Source organism: Moschus berezovskii, chromosome 19 (assembly GCF_049115385.1).
Source record: "Moschus berezovskii isolate FMDL1 chromosome 19, NW_MosBer_1.0, whole genome shotgun sequence".
In the NCBI taxonomy this organism is placed as follows: Eukaryota; Metazoa; Chordata; class Mammalia; order Artiodactyla; family Moschidae; genus Moschus; species Moschus berezovskii.
Genome location: NC_142478.1, coordinates 8,725,812 through 8,746,536, shown reverse-complemented (window position 1 = coordinate 8,746,536; position 20,725 = coordinate 8,725,812). Strand labels below are relative to the sequence as shown.

Genomic DNA, 20,725 nt, shown 5'->3' with positions numbered 1-20,725 from the left:
GGAACATGAGGCTGCATCAGAAACAGTCACTTGGGGAGAAGGCCAGACAAAGTCCCGTGGGTCCCAGAGACCGGGGTGGAGAGGAAGACAAACCCTCAGCTTCCTCGTGGGCTGCCTCTGCCAAAACCCGCTTTTTTTAAATTGGGGGATAGCTGCTTAAACACTGAGCTGCTTTCTGCCGTTCAACATGAATCCGCCATAAGGATATATAAATATCCCCTCCCTCCTGAGCCTCCTGTCTACCCTACCCCTCTGGGTCATCACAGAGCACGAGGCCGCGCTTCCTGTGCTATGCAGCTGCTTCCCCTAGCTAGCTATGTAACACACAGCAGGGCGCATACGTCAAAACTCCTCTCAGTTCGTCCCACTCTCTCCTGGCCCTGGCGTGCCCACAAGTCCATGCGCTGCATCTGCAGCTCGATTCCTGCCCTGCAAGCAGGTGCATCAGTGCCATTTTCTAGATTTTATATATATATATACACACACACACACGTACATGCATTAACATTTTTTTCTCTTTCTGACTTACTCCACTTTCTATAACAGGCTCTAGGTCCACCCCTATCAGTTCAACTGACTCAGATGCATTCCTTTTTGTGGCTAAGTAATACTCCATTGTGTATATGTACCGAACTTCTTCATCCATTTATCTGCTGGTGGACACCTAGGTTGCTTCCATGTCCTGGCCACTATAAATAGCACTGTGGTGGGAATATAAATTGATACAGCCACTATGGAGAAGAGCATGGAGATTCCTTTAAAAACTAGGAATAAAACTACCACAAAACCCAGCAATCGCCCTACTGGGCACACACTCTGAGGAAACCATCACTCAGAAAGACAGATGTACCCTGCTGTTCCTCTTAATTGTACTATCTTGCTTTTCTGTTGCTCCTTGAGAGGAACGACATGGCATTATCACTTCCACACACAAAAAACAATTCATTAAGGCTGAACTGCTTTTGGAAAGTGGGAATTTTTAAAGGAAATGGGAGAGAGGGTACATCCTTGCACAACTAGGGGGAATTTGGAAAGAGCTCAATTACCTGATCTGTGTCTGTGACAGCAGGGCAGAGAAGATGAGCAGGAAGGTGTACGCACCTCTGCCTCAGCTGCGATGAGAAGGGAGGGACAGCTTGGAGGCAGGAGGAAAGAGAGAGACGTAAAGATGTCTTTCCTGCCCCATTCGAAGTCTTGAGTTGCCCACCTTCATACCCTTGGCTGCAGTCCCAGCTACATGGTCACACCCACTTTTCCCTCCTGAAATGTTTCCATCTTAGTAAAGTCTCAGCCCAGACTTAGGTTAAAATGAAGCATAAAAGTCAGCTCTAAGAATTGATTGCCACAATCTGCTCTCAGGCAAACCTGGCGTTCAAATTTATTAACTGTGTGGTCTAGGAACCCCAAGCTAAGAGATTCACTGGAGAGTTGCTCTCAACCCAGCCAGAAGACTCCCTCTAATAAAGTCCTGTCAAACCTGACTTCGTAATCCAAAATTACAAAATACACAAGAACATCATCTACCGTTAGCCAGAATCAGGAGACATGTAAAAAGCAGAACAAGAAATCCCAAGAACCTCATGTAATAGAATTTCTGAACACAGAATAAGTAGATTTAAAATTACCAAAGAAATAAAGAACTGAATACATGATAAAAGAACAAGGTATTTTCAAAAAGATAGGAGAGATTTAAGAGAACAGAATTTCTATAAACGAAAGATACTCTTAGTGAAATTTAAAAAAAACTCAATGGATATATTAAAGAACAGAGCATACATAGCAGAAATAATTAGTGAACTGGAAGAAAATGTAGAGAAAATTTCCTATAATGAAGAACAGATAAAAGATCCTAAGAGAGTATTTCATTATGGCCACTATCTGCCTAGTGAGATGTACAGCTGGGAGCTGCCCACATTCAGAGATGGTCTCTTAGTGTGAGGTCGGGAAAAATCCAGTGCCTAGGGCACCGAATTTGTTAGGTTAGATCTCCTTTCACCCATTTCTTCTTCTGAAGCAGCACTCTTTTCCTCTTTTCTCTCTCCCCAGATTTAGATCTCTCACAGGACACTGTAATAAGCAGCACATACAATCAGCTTCCCTGGTGGCTCAGCTGGTAAAGAATCTGCCTGCAATGCAGGAGACCCCGGTTCAATTCCTGGGTCAGGAAGATCCCCTGGAGAAGGGATAGGCCACCCAACTCCAGTATTCCTGGGTTTCCTTTGTGGTTCAGATGGTAAAGAATCCGCCTTCAATGCAGGAGACATGGGTTCAATCCCTGGGTTGGGAAGATCCCCTGGAGGAGGGAAAGGCTACCCAGTCCAGTATTCTGGCCTGGAGAGTTCTATGGACTGTATAGTCCATGGGGTCGCAAAGAATCGGACACAACTGAGCGACTTTCACTTTCACGATGAGCATCATTGCTGAACAGTCAATGCCTGTGTGTATACAGCATGTGGACTGATATCTAGTAACATTATCACATATACACCTGTTAATGGTGTGTTCTGAAATATACACATGCCTACAAAATAATAGTGCTTACATATATCAGAACTCCAGAAATTACGGTAGAACAGAGACTGAAGGCTGACCATTAAACAGACCAGAAACACAAGTTCACACCTGACTGGGACAAGAAGTAACCGAGTAACCGCCAGGCAGTTCTCTCACCTGAGTTAAAAGGACTGAATGGAGTATTTCTGGGATCTTTTCCTATTCTAATTCTCATACTGCTTACACCATTGAGAAGCTAACTAGTTGCATATTATTCATGTAGTTTATTTTGTAGGACAGGTCTCTACTCAGAGCCTATTCTTATTTACATTAAGAAACGCAATCATCTTTCTTTCTGGACTGGAGCAGATCAGAATAACTGAGAAGTGAAAAGTGGGCAAGAAGGGGTTCCTAGAATCAAATATATTGACAGTAGCTTAACAAAGGCGGTGAGAGGTAGATGGTTGCAGTAACAAGGAAAAAGACTGTACTACGAAGCCTAAAAAGAATGGCTATCTTTAGCCGCTTTCCTGTAGGATCAGATAATTTTACACACCTCAGTAGACCTTGAAGGCACCATTATATTACAACAATATATTGCTGATAACCTTGAGCAATCAAGAAAAGGTTAGCTTATGTTCAGGACACTCTATTTTAATGCAGAAAAGTAGAAAATGCATTTTAGAAAGATTCCCATAAAGAAATTAAAACATATCAAAAGGGTTTTAGATACCTGGAAAATTCTTTCCTATGGACTCATGCATGTCCTCATAAGTGTCTGCAATTATACAGAGAAATATTATATACATGTTCTGTGCAAAGTACAGTCAGGTGGCCTGAAAAAGATCCACGAACTGCTTTTTAGAACCTTAAATCAAACATAGAAATCCTCATAAACAACACACATAAAGGATGTTCAATCAACTGTGAAATATATATTGACAGAACGTAGATGCACTAGTATTCACAGTTAGATTTCCCGTGGGGAATGCTGTGTGCGAGAAGGGCAGGCGTGAGGGAAGGGGGAATAGTTGTGAAGAGGGAAACTTTCAAGAACCCACCGAGGGGGACTTCTGTGAGGGTTGAGAATCCACCTTGCAGTGCAGAGGATACAATTCAATCCCTGGTTGGGGAACTAAAATCCCACAGGCCACGGAGCAATTAAGCCCATGTGCCACAACTACTGAGCCCGCGTGCCACAAGAAAAGGTCCTGCGTGATGCAGCGAAGACCCTGCCTGCTGCAACCAAGATGTGATGCAGCCAAAAAGAAGAGTAATAAGAAATAAATAAAATTAAAAACAAAAACACCAAATGCTGGCAAAATATCCAAAAGAGGAAAGGATGTTAAACGCTTCCCTGCAGGAGGAGAGACCATGCCGCCCACGGGATGTGAAAGTCCATCGTTGTCATGGGTCATCCAAGTCCACGGGGGACATCCAGTTAATGAGACAGAGGGCAAGTCAGGACCATCAGAGGGTTCAAGAGCTGAAAGGGAGCCTCTCCACACGTGCATGCATGAGCTCACAGATACACCTCTTTTGCAGAGGGCAAAAGAGGTCATGGGGCAAAACACTTCACCCCTGGAACACTCCCCTGCAGAGAGGAAAGAGGGAAAGCATAACAATGGCCAGAGAGTGGCAAGATCAGCGTCTGAGAACACAATGTAATTATAAATTCTACAGATTACGTTAAAGCAAATCATTGAAATGGAAAAACATTTTAATAGAAAACTGTCACATCTTGCCTTCTCAGTCAAATAACCAAGCATCATTTAAGTGTGAATGGACAGAGAGGCAAATATAGATCTGATTATAAATGTAAGTATTTAAACACTTTTTTCCAAATGCTGTTTTCTTGCATTTCTATTCCATTTAGAAATTTTGAAGTAAAAAGTGTTTATAATTACATTTTGAATTAAGAGTCAGAAAAGTGCTTAAGCCTAATGCTTACTAGAACTAGTTAAGTATTTCTAAATTTATTAGGTCCTTTAAAACAAAAGTTATTACCAATACCTGCTATGTTCAGAGAGCTAGGATATTGCAGATTTACCCAGATAATACATCTTCCATAAGAAATTAAAAAAATAAACTCATGTCAAAAAGGCATTCATATTATCATTTCTTAAAGGGGCGGGGTCCCTTTCAGAGTGATCTGCATACACGTTCAAGACGGAACCGCCAGCATAAGGCCTGATAACCGCATTGTCTGTTAGTCCCCAGAAGGCAGGCATCACTTCAGATCTTCCCTCTTCATTCTCCTTCTGCTTGCTAATAGTAACATTCTTGTGAATAAAAGAAAGTTTTGTAAAATAGGGTAAACAATATCCCAGTTCCAGTTTTCATGCCATAGCTGCCAGGCTAATCTCAGGCATCTTTGTAACATGGAAAACCCCCAGTGTTTTTTCAGAGAGCAAAATCCTGATCCTGAGAAAAGCAGAGCCTGTTCTTGCAGGCTTCCATAGCCCTTTCCCCAGTTCAAGAAGCAAGAGACAAGAGTTACTAGGAGGTTCCATGCTATGCACACCTAAGCACTTTCAAACAAGCAAACCAAGATCAGAGTTACTAGTTAGAAAATTTTTTTTTTTTTTAATGAAATTGACCAGCACTGTTTATCAGTGTGCTAGATGTCCTGGCCTCTCATCAACAGAATGCAGCTCAGCCTGATAAGCAGCAGCAGGTACCTCCTGGCCACAAACAGTCACCCAGCAGCTGGCACTAGCAAAGCAACAACATTCTCTTTGCTTTGCCTTCTCCTGCTCGGGGATCGACACCATAAGGGGGCAAGCACTTCAAATAACAAAGTGAGCATGTGCGCGCACGCGCGCATGTGTGCTTGTGCTTGTGGTCTGCACAGGCATATATTTCAAGCACACTTGATGGTTCGCTGAAATCTCGCCATTACTGGAAACATTAGCAAATTATGAAAGAAACAGAGTTGTAAATCTCTAGACATTTTATCAAACAAATATATTTCCTTTCCTATTTTTCTTCCCTTTTCACATCTCACATACAAAATATTACGAAAGTTGGAATGACATTGATAAATAGGAAACAACTGACTCGAAGAAATAACCTAAGATTCTGTCTATAATTCTATACACAAATAATGATTTAATAAATTAAGGAAAATTCTGTACCACAGTAAGGGGTTTTACTAGGTCAAGGTAATGAATGAAGCTGAATGCCGGCTAATAAAAACAAAGAATGCTGTTTTTAGCTTAGCTGTAATCCTGCCTACCAGCAGGAAAATAGGCCGAGTGACCTTTCCAGTCTGAAGATTTATGATGGGATTCCAAACAATTCTAAAACCAAAGGTAAAATGAGAAGATAAAAATGCCTGGAGTCCTAAGAAACATTCAGAAGAAGGGTCACTAATCAGAATGGCAGATGGGGAGGGAGGCTGTAACCGCTGTAAAGACGGCAGCAAAAGTGAGGCAGAGCCCGCGGGACAGACACACTGGGCGGGGCGGGGAGTGGAGACGGGGGACGAGAACAAGTATTGTGTCTGCACCCACAGACACGCACACAGAGAAATGTGTCAATACACACCCAAGCTGAAAAGCAATAAAGGAAACCCCCTGTGGCCCCCATCACCCAGGGGTAGCTGCACAAGGCAGAAGCGCAACAGTATGAATTTGGAAGTCAGACCGCGGTATTTCAACCTGACTTCTCCAGTCAGTCAGTCAGTTCCGTAGCCTCAGACGTGTCTGACTCTTTGCAACCCCATGAACTGCAGCACACCAGGCCTCACAGTCCATCACCAACTCCTGGAGTTTATCCAAACTCATGTCCATTGAGTCGGTGATGCCATCCAACCATCTCATCCTCTGTCATCCCCTTCTCCTCCTGCCCCCAATCTTTCCCAGCATCAGGGTCTTTGCAAATGAGTCAGCTCTTCGCATGAGGTGGCCAAAGTATTGGAGTTTCAGCTTCAACATCAGTCCTTCCAATGAACACCCAGGACTGATCTTCTTTAGGATGGACTGGTTGGATCTCCTTGCAGTCCAAGGGACTCTCAAGAGTCTTCTCCAACACCACAGTTCAAAAGCATCAATTGTTTGGTGCTCAGCTTTCTTTATAGTCCAACTCTGACATCCATACATGACCACTGGAAAAACCATAGTCTTGACTAGACAGACCTTTGTTGGTAAAGCAATGTCTCTGCTTTTTAATAAGCTGTTTAGGTTGGTCACAACTTTTCTTCCAAGGAGCAAGCATCCTTTAATTTCATGGCTGCAGTCACCATCTGCAGTGATTTTGGAGCCCCCAAAAATAAAGTCAGCCATGTTTTCACTGTTTCCCCATCTATTTGCCATGATTTGATGGGACCAGATACCATGATCTTAGTTTTTTGAACGTTGAGTTTTAAGCCAACTTTTTCACTCTCCTCTTTCACTTTCATCAAGAGGCTCTTTAGTTCTTCTTCGCTTTCTGCCAAAGGGTGGTATCATCTGCATATCTGAGGTTACTGATATTTCTCCCAGTAATCTTGATTCCAGCGTGTGCTTCATCCAGTCCAGCATTTCTCGTGATATACTCTGCATATACGTTAAATAAGCAGGGTGAAAATATACAGCCTTGACTTACTCCTTTCCAAATATATTCAAGGGATTAGACCTGATAGACAAGAGTGCCTGAAGAACTATGGACAGAAGTTCTTGACATTGCACAGGAGACAGGGATCAAGACCATCCCCAAGGAAAAGAAATGCAAAAAGGCAAAATGGTTGTCTGAGGAGGCCTTACAAATGGCTGTGAAAAGAGGAGAAGCAAAAGGCAAAGGAGAAAAGGAAAGATACATCCATCTAAATGCAGAGTTCCAAAGAACAGCAAGGAGAGATAAGAAAGCCTGCCTCAGCAATCAATGCAAAGAAATAGAGGAAAACAACAGAATCGGAAAGACTAGAGATACTTCAAGAAAATTAGAGACACCAAGGGAACATTTCATGCAAAGATGGGCTCGATAAAGGACAGAAATGGTATGGACCTAACAGAAGCAGAAGATATTAAGGAGGGGTGGCAAGAATACACAGAAAAACTGTACAAAAAAGATCTTCACAACCCAGATAATAACGATGGTGTGATCACTCACCTAGAGCCAGACATCTTGGAATGTGAAGTCAAGTGGGCCTTAGGAAGCATCACACAAACAAAGCTAGCGGAGGTGATGGCATTCCAGTTGAGCTATTTTAAATCCTCAAAGATGATGCTGTGAAAGTGCTACACTCAATACGCCAGCAAATTTGGAAAACTCAGCAGTGGCCACAGGACTGGAAAAAGTCAGTTTTCATTCCGATCCCAAAGAAAGGCAATGCCAAAGAATGCTCAAACTACCGCACAACTGCACTCATCTCAAATGCTAGTAAAGTAATGCTCAAAATTCTCCAAGCCAGGCTTCAACAGTACATGAACCGTAAACTTCCAGATGTTCAAGCTAGATTTAGAAAAGGCAGAGGAACCAGAGATCAAATAGCCAACATCCGTTGGATCACGGAAAAAGCAAGAGAGTTCCAAAAAAACATCTGCTGCTGCTGCTAAGTCGCTTCAGTCATGTCCGACTCTGTGCAACCCCATAGATGGCAGCCCACCAGGCTCCCCTGTCCCTGGGATTCTCCAGGCAAGAACACTGGAGTGGGTTGCCATTTCCTTCTCCAATGCATGAAAGCTTCTGCTTCACTGACTATGCCAAAGCCTTTGACTGTGTGGATCACAATAAACTGTGGAAAATTCTGAAAGAGATGGGAATACCAGACCACCTGACTGCCTCTTGAGAAATCTGTATGCAGGGCAGGAAGCAACAGTTAGAACTGGACATGGAAGAACGGACTGACTTCTCCACTTACTACCTAACTGGGATATTGAGAGAAACTACCCCATAGGGTTGACGAGGTTAAAACAAGTACATGCACATAAAGAAAGCACTCAGTAAATGTGAGTGGACCTTACTACCACCAACCATGTTAACCAGGCTGAAGAGACACCAGATGCTGGTGATTTCAAGCACCTAAGGCAAAGAAGTCAAGGCTGGGATTCCACTGGGGCAGGGAGCTGACAGGAGCCACGAAATCCTGGTCCAGCCAGAAAATCTTGTGCCACCAAATGAGGAGTTCACAAGGAAGAGGCAACCACCTCAGGCCTCGGGTGAAAAGAGAGTCTTGAGCCCCACGTCCATGCCTGGCCCTGTGCCGGCATGGACGTGGGGCTTGAAGAGCTTATCACCCCGGCAGTATGGCAGCTGGGGGCCCATAAACGAATGGAGAAACCGTCCCTTAAGCCCAAAGGGGGCCAGCAGAGCCACTGTGAATCCCGCCAGTGACGCGGCCACAGTCCTGGGCTGAGTGTCTAAGCGGAGGAATCACACAGAGTACCGAGCAGGACAAATAAAACACTTCCGTTCCTGGACGCATCCCGGCCAGAGCCATCAGAGAGGGAACACAGAAAGGAGCAGATTTCTCGCAGGAACGAATGCCTGAAGACGAGGAAGTCGAGTCTTCCGTGTGTCGAGCAGACAGACCTGTCAGCGTGGGATTCTCTACTGTCACTCAAGAGCAGGGAGAAACAGGAGCGATGGGAGGCACAGACAAGCCGAGAGAGCGCCTCGGCCACAAACCCCAAACCCAAGCACTCTAACAGAGGCAGGAAAGGGCACTGAGCAGGGGTGTGAGGTGCAAGAGCCAGTGTCAGCCAGAGAAGGAAAATCAGAAGGGAGCCGGGAACGTCCCTCAGCCGGGTCCTACTCTTTCTGATCTCGTGGACCGCAGCCCACCAGGCTCCTCTGACCATGGGATTCTCCAGGCAAGAATACTGGCGTGGGTTGCCATTCCCTTCTCCAGGGGATCTTCCCAACCCAGGGATTGAATCCAGGTCTCCTGCGTTGCAGGTGGATTCTTTACCGACTGAGCCACCAGGGAAGCCTCCCAATCTTCCGCAACCCAGCCCCCAAAGTTGCCTCCAGTCGTGAGCGGAGGGCTCCCCTTCCCTGAGGTTGCAGAGCAAGAGCTGTCTTCTCCCTGGGCTCCAGGGACAGCCCCCACTTTCTCAGGAACCTGATTCTATCAAAGACTTTCTCTCCCCTCTACGTCACTCCTTTAAATCTTTCAATTAACAAAATATTACATGTATGTATAAATTTCCTTATAATTTATAAGGAAAGTCAGCAGTTCCTGCAACCCACCTGCACCCCCTGACAGTCCTGAACCACCTTCAGATCTCTGGGCTGTCGTGTCTGGTATTTACTTTCCTATTTTTAAGTAATAAGCTGTGCCAGGGACCTTGGGACAAGGCATCACTTTCTGGGCATGGCTCTTGGCCATTTGCCAAGTGACAATCCTGCCTTAATCTGGGAAGAAGACAGACTTGATGAACTGTCCCCATGACCCAATGTGGTTGATTTTGGAATATGAAGCCACCAGACTTTGGCCCATGCCATTCCCAAGAAATAATTTATGTAAGTTACAAAGTGAGATGGTTTGCAACACTTTTCTATCTTATTCTGTCCCATGGAATTTACCCGAGCTTATTATTTATCCATTCAAGAACAAAATAAGCCACCACTAAGTGCAAGCCCACAATAACCTAATGACATTCAAGTGGAAAAGTCAGGTTGGTAGTAAGTAGGCCATCCCACCCATGGGGAAGTGGGGACACCTCCACAAGCTTGAGCCTGGGCGTGAAGGGTCTAGAATGTGAATGAGCCTTTCCCTGTAACGGGGGTAAGGGTGGGATTTACAGGTGAGGGAATGGGTGGGGTGTGGTCACTGTTTCAACTTCGAAGAATAAAAAAGAGAAAATTTCACCATCAGAAGGCTGAGAAATCAGCAGAGGTAATACCTGATTATTACTTAATATTATCTTGATACAAAAACCTTGTTGAAAAACCTTTTGCCTCATAATCCGTCTCTTGAGAGCTCTAAATCTTTCATTCATTGCCTTATTTAACTTATTTAAAAAAATAAAAAGCTAAAAGAAATAACAACAGCCAACTGAACAAAAACAAAAACCAATCAATCAAGTTAGGGCCTGAAAAGGAGAAAGAGGCTGCTGCTAATTGTGGCTCCAAAATATTCCTAAAGCGTATCCTTAGGTTACTTTTTTCTTACTTTATCAATTTAGGACATGACTTCCAATTATGGTAGATCACAGTTTAGTTCTTTGACTTGCCAATATCCCAATTATGTCACAGTTTTTGTTAAATGAATGGTTGCTGTTTGTTATTATTGTGTTACTATGTGTCTGCTGAGCTGCTCAGTACATTCCAATCACATGTCCTTTCTTGAACGTTTTGCTTCTTCTTGGAGTTTGTAGGCTTTTCATTTTATCATTTGCTTGATTTTACTGCCTGCTGCTTATTATTTTCTAAGACTCCAGTTTCTCAGCCTCACAGACATAAGAGAACAGACTTGTAGTTGCCAAGGCGAGGCAAGGTGGAGGAGAAATAGGCTGGCAATTTGGGATTAGCAGATACAAGCTATTACATATAGAATGGATGAACAAGGTTTTCCCAGGTGGCTCTTAGTGGTAAAGAATCCACCTGCTAATGCAGGAGACAGAAAAGACTCAGGTTCGATCCCCCGGTCGGGAAGATCCCCTGGAGGACGGCATGGCAACCCACTCCAGTGTTCTTGCCTGGAGAATCCCATGGACAGATGAGCCTGGTGACCTACAGCCCACGGGGGCGCAAAGGGTTGGACATGACTGAAGTGACTTAGCACATACACACACTTTACAGCACAGGGAGCTATACTCAAAATCCTATGATAAACTATAATGGAAAAGGATATGAAAAAGAACATGTGTGTGCGTATGTATATACACAAAACTGAGTCACTCTGCTGTAGAGTAAAAATTAACACAACACTGTAAATCAACTATACTTCAATAAAATCAATGAAAGACTCCTGTTTCCTTGTAAAAATCTCTTATCTATACAAGCGTTAGATACCAGCTGTTCCCTCCCCTCTCCCTTTCTTTCTGGAAACCTCTGTTCCAGAGCCATCCCCTCCTCTCCTGCTAGGCTCTCTAGGTCTGTAGCAGAGCCAGCAACCCAGAACCTCTCTATGCCTCCAACAGGTTCCTTTTTATTGAAAAGATGATTTGTCAAGAACCTTCCTGTCTGAAAATCTAATTATTCTACGGCTACACTTGATTTGTAGTGGTGGATACAGAATTCCAGGTTAGAATGATTTTTCCCCTAAGATATTAAAAGGCACTATTCCATCATCTTCCAGCTCTAAGTGCTGCTTTGAGAAGTCCAATAGGACTGATTCCCAGGCCTTTGTACGTGACCTTTGTTCTTAGTTCTAGTATCTTATCTTTTTGGGTGGTTGTCAGATTTTTTAAACTTGGAGGATCACTGCTTTACAATGCTGTGTTGGTCTCTGCCTTACAACAGCTGAAATCAGTCATATATATATCTATCTCCTCTCCCTCTTAAGCCTCCCTCCCACCCCTCCACTCAAGCTGGTCACAGAGTGCCAGGCTGGGCTCCCTGTGTTATAGAGCAGCTTCCCGTCAGTTATCTATCTTCACTGGTGTTGTGTTCCCTTAGTTCATGATGGCGGGCCTGCCCTGGGAGGCTATTTTTATTCCTTGCATTGGGTCACTGGGAGGCCCTTCTGATTTGGAGACCTGTGTCCTGCAGTTCTGAGAGATTCATCTGTGTCATTTGTTTGACAATTTTCTCGTCTACTTCCTCTCTTTTGGAACTCCTATTAATCAAAGGTTGGACATCCTGGATTGATTTTCTCAATTTCCTATTTTTTTCCCCTACTGTCCAATTCATTGTATGTGTGTTATTCTTTCTGAAAGGTTTGATTTTATATTCTGACTCTTCTGGACTTTTTCCCATCCTAATTTTAAAGCTTCTTTTCTGATTATTTAACAAGGTGGTATCATATTCCTGTTTCAAAGATACAGCTACCTTCTCTTTTCTGAGGATATTTATAAAAGTTTTTAATTTTTAAAGTATTTTTACCCTATGCGTTATCTGTTGCCTCTTATTTCTTTCAGTTTTCCTTTTATTTTGGGCTCTGTCTGCTACGTTGGAGAATTTCTTCAAATGTCTGGTGATTTGGGGCTGTCAATTTCTATTTTAAAGGTACCACAATTCTGATTAAAAGTTCTGGGTAAACACCCAGGCCTTGTTGATTGGTGGCCTTCACACTAGGACAACCAGTGAGGTGGCTGGGTAGATTTTTTACTGTTGCTGTTCAGTCACATCTGTCTCTTTGTGACCTCGCGGACTGCAGCATATCAGGCTTCCCGGTCCTTCACCATCTCCTGGAGCTTGCTCAAACTCATGTCCATTGAGTCAGTGATGGCCTTTTTTTTTTTTTTAACTGAGATCCCCCTAAACGTCAAGTTCTGTCAGGTTCCTGTGGACTGCTGCTTAAGGAGTGGGGGGCGAGAAAGAGGAGAGGTGGTCATGCTGGGAAAGGCTCGCACAGGCCCCGGCGTTCAGAGTACAGACACTGGCTGACCCCAGTGCCTGGGATCTCTGGGGGAGTGTGTCAGCAGCTGAATTTCTCCCCAGACTGCACACCCCTGTGGGGCTAGAGCAGCTGTAAAAGGGCAGGGAGAGGACCTCAGGTCTATCTGCTCTGAATCTAGACGATGAATTAACCCCTCTGTCTCCACCTGCCCCTGAACCTCCACAATACCTGCGGATCTCACATCGGGACCCTTCCTGGGGCTGCGCAGGGCACACGTCTCCTTCCTGACCGGTGTTCTTTCCGCAGGCTTTCTGTCCCTCTCCTGGCTCACACTTAACCCCCTTGTGCTAAGTCAGGCCCTCCTGCATCTCCCTTCTCTCCTGTAGTCTGGTCTCCTCTCCCATTCTCTCACAGGTTGACAACATTTGAATTCTTTGGCTGTCATTTCAGTGGGGTTTCTGTGGGGCTGGGAGACAGGCAGATTAACATGTATATGTTCAACTTGCCACATTAATCAAAAGCCTCTTTAATTTCCCCTTTGTCATTGGCTCCTTCTCATCAGCATCAAAAAGTGTTTATATTGTATTTTATTGCAGTAAAAAATTTAACATGAGATCTACCCTCTTGACATATTTTTAAGGGGATATTACCTTACTGTTGACTATAATTCATCATCATTAAAACCATCTCAAGTTTCTCCAACATTAAGGAAACTGAGTTTTTTTTAATTAAACTTTTTATTTGGGAGCATAGCCAATTAACAATGCTGTAACAGTTCCAGGTGGACAGTGAAGGGACTCAGCCATACATATTCATGAATCTATTCTTCCCCCAACCCCACTCCCATCCAGGCTGCCACATCACTGAGCAGGGTGCACTGTGCTATACAGTAGATCTTTGTTGGTTGTCCATTTTAAATAGAGTGTGTACACATAAATTCCAAACTCCCTAACTATCCCTTTCCCTATCTTTTTAAAACAATCACCTCTCTGGATTTATTTATCTAGCCAACTAGATCAAACCCAGACCCTTGGCAGTGAGAGCTCAACAGTCCTAACCACTGAACTACTGAGGAACTCCGCTCCCTTTTTTAAAAAGAATAATATCATCAGTGCTAAGTCATGTTTTTCGGTCTCCTTTCTTTTTGCCACACTGCACAGCTCGCAGGATCTGAGTTTCCTGGCCAGAGATCAAACCCAGGCGCTGGCAGGGAAAGTGCTGAGTCCTAACAACTGAACCTCCAGGGAATTCTCTACTGCATTCTCTTTTCCTTCTGAGCCAAACTTCTTGGAATAGTTGCTTAGTTCTCACCTCTCCCTCAGCATCCCTGAGTTTATCTTCCGTCACCTTCCTCCGACCCCCATCAATCTACTGAAGCCATTCTTGCAAAGGATGCCCCTTTAATAGCCAGTGGCCCCTGCCCAGTCCTCACCTCACTTGACTCTTAGTAATTCTGACACCGTGTGTACTCACTCCTTCTCAGAACCCTCCGTCCCTTGGAGCGTTTGACCCTGGACCTCTCTGCAGTGGGATGCACACTGCTTAGTGGGGCTTGTGTGGTACAGATGACGCTTTCCATGCCAGCTTCACCCCTTGCCATGCCATATTCAAGTTCTAGGCTACAATGCGTGTGTGTGTGTGCGTGCGTGCTAAGTCACTTCAGTAATGTGCAACTCTGTGTGACTCCATGGACTGCTGGGATTCTCTGTCCATAGATTCTCCAGCCGAGGACACTGGAGTGGGTGGCCATGTCCTTCTCCAGGGCTACAACACGTCAGATTTCCTTCAGCTTCTAGAACAAGCCATGTCCTGTTTTTCTTCTGGTCTCCGTACTTCCCGTTCACTTTTATCTGGCCAAATTCTGCAATTCCTTATGTCTGTGTTAAATGTCTCTCCTTGTATTCCCGCTACCAGCAAGTTCACTGAACGGTGCTGCAACTGCCTGCTCACTTGTCAAGCTCATGTGGACAGACCTCTCATCTATCCTTCACCTTCTTCAAAGCTGTGTCACTAGAGCTTCCACGACGACTAGTGCAGGGGAGGCATCCAAAAATGTCAGTTGAGCGAATGAATAAAGACACAATCGTGAGACAGGAAGAATCAAACACCTACAGAAAGACACCTTCTTATATTTTCTCCTTAACGGGCCAGCAGAGCAAATGAATTTGGTCTACAGAAAAACACTTGACATTCTAACCTAAACTCTTTTGGCTGACCTTTTTTCCTATCCAGTCAGCATATCTGACAAATGGTCACCAGTTTTGGTACAAAAATGCAGAGTCAGAATATCAGAGCATCAGTAAACCAGCTCCACAGGCTTAGCAAAGGCCAACTGTCTCAATGTTTCCATATATTTAAAACTTCTATACAGATACACTGCTGGGTTTTGAAGTGCTGTGAGAGTGACAGCATCTTATTCTGGTAGTTTTGGTGTAATATGGGTCACACACTAAAACAGGTCTTTTAAAAGACAGAAGCATTTCTGAAAAAGAGGCAAATGCACTCTGTTGAGAGAATCCATTAGGCTGCTCAAACCATGAGTGTGGTAAACTCCAAAGAGGAAAAACATATCCCGGCTCAAGCGAACTGGATTTCTAGCCATCAATTAATGACCGTGTCAAGTTCTCCACACCTCAGTGTCCCAAACACTTCACTGTCACGCCGAGAATGCTTATACCTGGGCAAGTATCTCCTTCTTTAGGGCATGATGAGACGTCTTTCAAGGCAAGCTGACGTTTAGTTACTTTGAACTGTCTCTAATATTTGAGCACAGCTAGCCTGGAGAATCCCGGGGACTGAGGAGCCTGGCAGACTACAGTCAGAGGGTCACAAAGAGTCGGACACAACTGAAGAGACTCAGCACACACACAGCCATGACTACAGAAAACCTGCTGAGCTGCAAAGACAAGGCAAAGCTATGAGCAGCCTAGACAGCATATCGAAAAGCAGAGACGTTACTTTGCCAACCAAGGTCCGTCTAGTCAAGGCTATGGTTTTTCCCGTGGTCAAGTATGGATGTGAGAGTTGGACTATAAAGAAAGCTGAGCGCTGAAGAACTGACGCTTTTGAACTGTGGTGCTGGGGAAGACTCTTGAGAGTCCCTTGGACTGCAAGGAGATCCAACCAGTCCATCCTAACGGAAATCAGTCCTGAATATTCATTGGAAGGACTGATGCTGAAGCTGAAACTCCAATATTTTGGCCACCTGATGTGAAGAACTGACTCACTGGAAAAGACCCAGATGCTGGGAAAGATTGAAGGCAGGAGGAGAAATGGGCAGCAGGAGAAATGGGCAGCAGAGGATGAGATGGTTGGATGGCATCATGGACTCAATGGATACGAATTTGGGCAAACTCCTGGAGATAGTGAACAACAGGGAGGCCGGGCATGCTGCAATCCATGGGGTTGCAAAGAGTCAGACACGACTGAGCGACTGAACTGAACTGATAATAAATACCTTGCTAGATACTACATTCCCAGCTGGAAAAACCTAGAAAGAACTCTGCAGTTAAGTCTAGTCTCTTGATAATGAACCACCATGTAAGGGGGGGCGAAATTCTGAGCTCAGAAGGAAGAAAGGAAAGGTGTTGTGATGAATTGTTTGTCTAAATAGATATTTATTTATACTATATCTGACTCTCTGCCCCCAAAGAGAATGCATACATTTCTAACTGAAAAATGTAAACTATAACTCTTCACGAACAAACATGATCTCTCCATAAACAGATGCTCTACGGCAGAGGAAGGGAGTGAGAAAGGAGGGCAAGACACTCCTGCGCTTTTCTCTTCCTGGGAAGACCCGACAGCAATGCAAAGCCGAGCCCAGGCAGGGTTCCGGAGAGGGCAACAGCAGCCCACTCCAGGGTTCTTGCCTGGAGAATCCCATGGATGGAGGAGCCTGGTGGGCTGCAGTCGATGGGGTCAATAAGAGTCAGACACGACTGAGCAACTTCACTTTCACTTTTCACTTTCATGCACTGGAGAAGGAGGTGGCAACCCACTCCAGTGTTCTTGCCTGGAGAATCCCAGGGACGGGGGAGCCTGGTGGGCTGCCGTCTATGGGGTCGCACAGAGTCGGACACGACTGAAGTGACTCAGCAGCAGCAGCAGCTAGACAGGGTTTACAGGAATAGGGGTCGTCCAGGACAGAAAGTGCAAGGAAGGAACAGTTCCAAGACACAGACGCTGCCCCAGTACAAGCAAAACCCTGAGTACAGTAGGTACACTGGAGCAGCTGCCCGTGACCTTCTCCTCTGGGCCGTGACTCTGGGAAAAGTAAACTTCTGCCCATGCACTCCTGCCAGAGTTCGATTTAACCAGTTTTCACTTGTATTTAAATGTTAGAGAGCATGGCATTCACCCAGGACAACCACTCCTTCCTCCCATCACCATCAGATACTTTCCCTGAAAGGCTGGCAGGAAACCCCACATCCAGTTGATAATGCGTGTCCTGGACAGACTACAAGCCAAGTATTAGCCCAAATATTCACACTGTTCCTTCCATCCTTTTCTTCAAAAATTAAACCACCTATATAAAAATACATGTTAAAAATCTTGCTGATGAGTACAATGGACCCAGTCATTCCTTAGGTTTTAGTGGAAAGGAGCAGACAAATGAGTGATTAACTCAAAGCATTATATGGTTGACTTTTTCTGCATTACTGACCCCTTCTTAACTTTCAAAACCACAATCATTATGAACCTTACACTGTAATATCACGTGACATATGCTGCTTCCATTGGCCAGATTCCTCCTTCCCCACGTACCTGCCTGACTCCGACCTGGCTTCTCAGCTATCTCGGATACCATCTCCCCCAGCAACCTTTCCTTAACTAACCACACCCCTTTCCTATTTCCTCACAACAGTCCTTCTCATACTGAATTAGGTATCCCTCCTTGGGGATCCAAAACTAAACTGTGCTTATGACCTTCACAGGAATAATCACACAGTACTCTGCTTGCATATAGGACACATCTCCCCAACTCGCCTTTGAACTTCTCAAAGACAAAGATCATTGCTCATCCTTCTATTTCAGTTCATAGCACAGACCAGACATTCTAGTATTCGCAGACATTCTAAACTGTGTGTGAGATGAGTGCATGAAGGCATAAACGGATGACATTTACACTTAGAATTCAGAGATGAGTCTTTAGAAAACATTCAGTCCATCCCACTCCATTCAAAATTTCCTAAACAAGTATTTCCTAAGAGTTATGTTCAATGAAGGATGAACATTTTGCAAATGAAAACAACACTGAATAAAAACCTTACCGGCAAAGTTCCAGGTAGAGATGCATCAAAAAAAGATACCAAAGAATTGGGAGGCGCTGCAAAGTGGACTTGAGATCCAGAAAAGAGTTTGGAGTTGGAGGCAATCTGGGCATGAATTTCCAATCCTACCACAGCTGCCCATTCATGTTCACTAAAGAGGAGAACATAATGGTTAAGAAGTCATTAGGTTAGATCCACTACCATGCGTGAATTTCTATGAGCTTAAACTGCAAATGTTACTAATACTTCCCACTTGTGCTTTTAACTTATAAATTTGTACATTCTACTTTAAAAAATGTGTTATATTGTACTGGGTGACTAAATCAAAAAGCAATGCAAAATGAATACCAAGAAGACTGGCAAAGCAAGATTCATTTATAACATGGCCTAAGAAGACTTCACTGTGCAAACAAGGTAACAGAAAGGAACAATATGGCATCTGAAAACCATTTAGAAACGGTTATCAGGTGGAGACTGCTTGGCTGACTTTAATGAGAAGCACCATTTTCCAAATTAACTGTCCTTTGTCAGTTAATCACTCAGTACATAAAGAAAGCTGATTCTGTGAACATTTTTAGAATTAACAGAAACAGGATTCTACCACTAGAGAAATAATGGTAAATAAATAGTTGTACATCTCATTATTTAAAAAGGAAGGGAAATTCTCAGTCATGTTTTGAATTCATTTTCTAACAACGGTTTGCAAGTAAAGTAATCATAGTGATACAAATAAAATGGATTACCACTAAATGATAATCTTCGGAATTCTGCACAAAGGAAAACAAAGTGGCTTTTTCCCCCCCCTGGTTCCCCAAATCACTTTAAATTCCAGACAGTGTCAGGTTCCTTTGCATGTTTTAAACTTAATTGCCACCAAACCCAAAAAGCTGCAATAGTGCAGTTTAAATACTACCATAATCTCTTATCTGGTCACTCCTACTCTGCTGGGTCTGCATGAACATTCTATACACAGGTCTCCCTAGGTTCATCTAAGTGGGCTTCTTCCATGGGTTATTATCAAACCCATGCATCCTGGGCAATCTGCAGACGCCCCGGTGTACACAAACTCTCTCCATATTCTGTCTGTTCCTATCCTGCTCCTTCCTCAAGCAATTTTCTGTATTATCAACATTTTTATTTACACGCATTTGGTTTTGTTTCAATAACTTCAACACATGAAGTTTTGTATTTATAGTACTGGTGAATTCCTTAAAGTTTGCAATCACAAACTATAATTGAGAGGAATTAAACTAAGAAGTCATCAGAAATCTGCATTCACTAAAACCTTACTTAACGTTTTTTTGAAGTTCCATTACATAAGAGAAAAAACTTTTCATTCACTTTTCACAGTGAAACAACCTAATTTAATGAAAAGAACAGAACCAGTGCTTCTGGAAATTTTCCCCTCTATTCCAACAGAAAAGCAAAAATAACAGCAACCTAACTCTCTCAAAGGAAAAAAATGAATATTAGACACATGCCTTATGTTTCTGCACTTAAAAAGAAATCATTTAGGTCTTATATAGTGAAATATAAGCAGCTGTTCAGAGGATATTGAGCAAAATAAGCAACAGTCTCTACACAACCAGAGGGAAGATCTCTTATACTGGCTGCATCTTCCTAGGTCTACACACACACACACTCAACATGAAAGGCCTCCACAGATAGGTGGTGTTTTCTAACTCCGAGCCACCCATCCAGAACTTGTAGGTAAAGGCTCCTTTTTATCATTAAAACACTGCTGGCCCGTAATTGTGCTAAATACATGTCAGCTAAATAAGATCCCACTTTTATTGATACTGCGCTGACTACTAGTTAAGGTGACTGAACCACTCTTCTGTCTGTGAAACATTCAAGAAAACACTTGCTATTTTACACTCTCATTTTACCCAAATAAGGCTATCTGAAGATAGTAGTTTACGTGTGGAGTAGGGACTGAGAAGACAGCCAGTTTTCTGTCTTTATTTAGGTTTCAGGGCTGCAACATACAGCCCTTCCCGCCCACCAAGACGTCCAGACTTAAGGCTGGGCAGTAGTGGCCATCATCTCCCAAGTTCCGCAGTTCTACCTCAACTTCAGTGGGCAATACTGTTATGAAATAGTATACCCTTCTCTCGGCTTCTGGGCTGTGAAATGGGGCTGCTGAGCCACTGAGCTCTGCCCCCTTTTCCCGTTGGACGTGGACCCAGTCGGGGGCCCTCTTCTGTGGCAAGAGCCGCAGCCAACCCAGGCGAAAGCAAAACGCCTTCCAGGACAACACCAGCGCAACATGGGCGCCGCCATTGTCTCTCCAGAGTCCTGGTCAGGTGACACGGCCTTCCTCTGCCGCAAGGCTCTCTGGGAAACGTAGTTCTAAGAAATTAGATAAACCTCTCTAGACTCGGACCGGAAGACTACTATTACCAGAGAGCACTGCGACCAGAAGGCTTCCGCAACCGGGCGGGGAGGGGGCGGGAAGGAGAACTAGCCGGGAGAGTGGGAGGGTTTCGGGGTCGGAAGGTGTGACTCCTCCTAGTGGGGAGTTAGAGAG

The 20,725-nt window shown here is 44.1% G+C and overlaps 1 protein-coding gene across 2 annotated transcripts in view; it reads right to left on the bottom strand.

The window, feature by feature from the left end:
• Positions 1 to 20,501, bottom strand: part of GATB (glutamyl-tRNA amidotransferase subunit B) — a 94,697-nt gene extending 74,196 nt beyond the window's left edge. For both annotated transcript variants that reach the window (XM_055405476.2, XM_088827976.1), the window contains exons 1-2: positions 20,303 to 20,501; positions 18,196 to 18,346 (exon numbers count right to left, since the gene is read on the bottom strand). In XM_055405476.2, the coding sequence (XP_055261451.2) occupies positions 18,196 to 18,346; positions 20,303 to 20,478 (327 nt within the window). In that variant the 5' untranslated portion in view covers positions 20,479 to 20,501. The remainder of the gene's footprint in view (positions 1 to 18,195; positions 18,347 to 20,302) is intronic.
• Between the last annotated feature and the right edge of the window lie 224 nt (positions 20,502 to 20,725).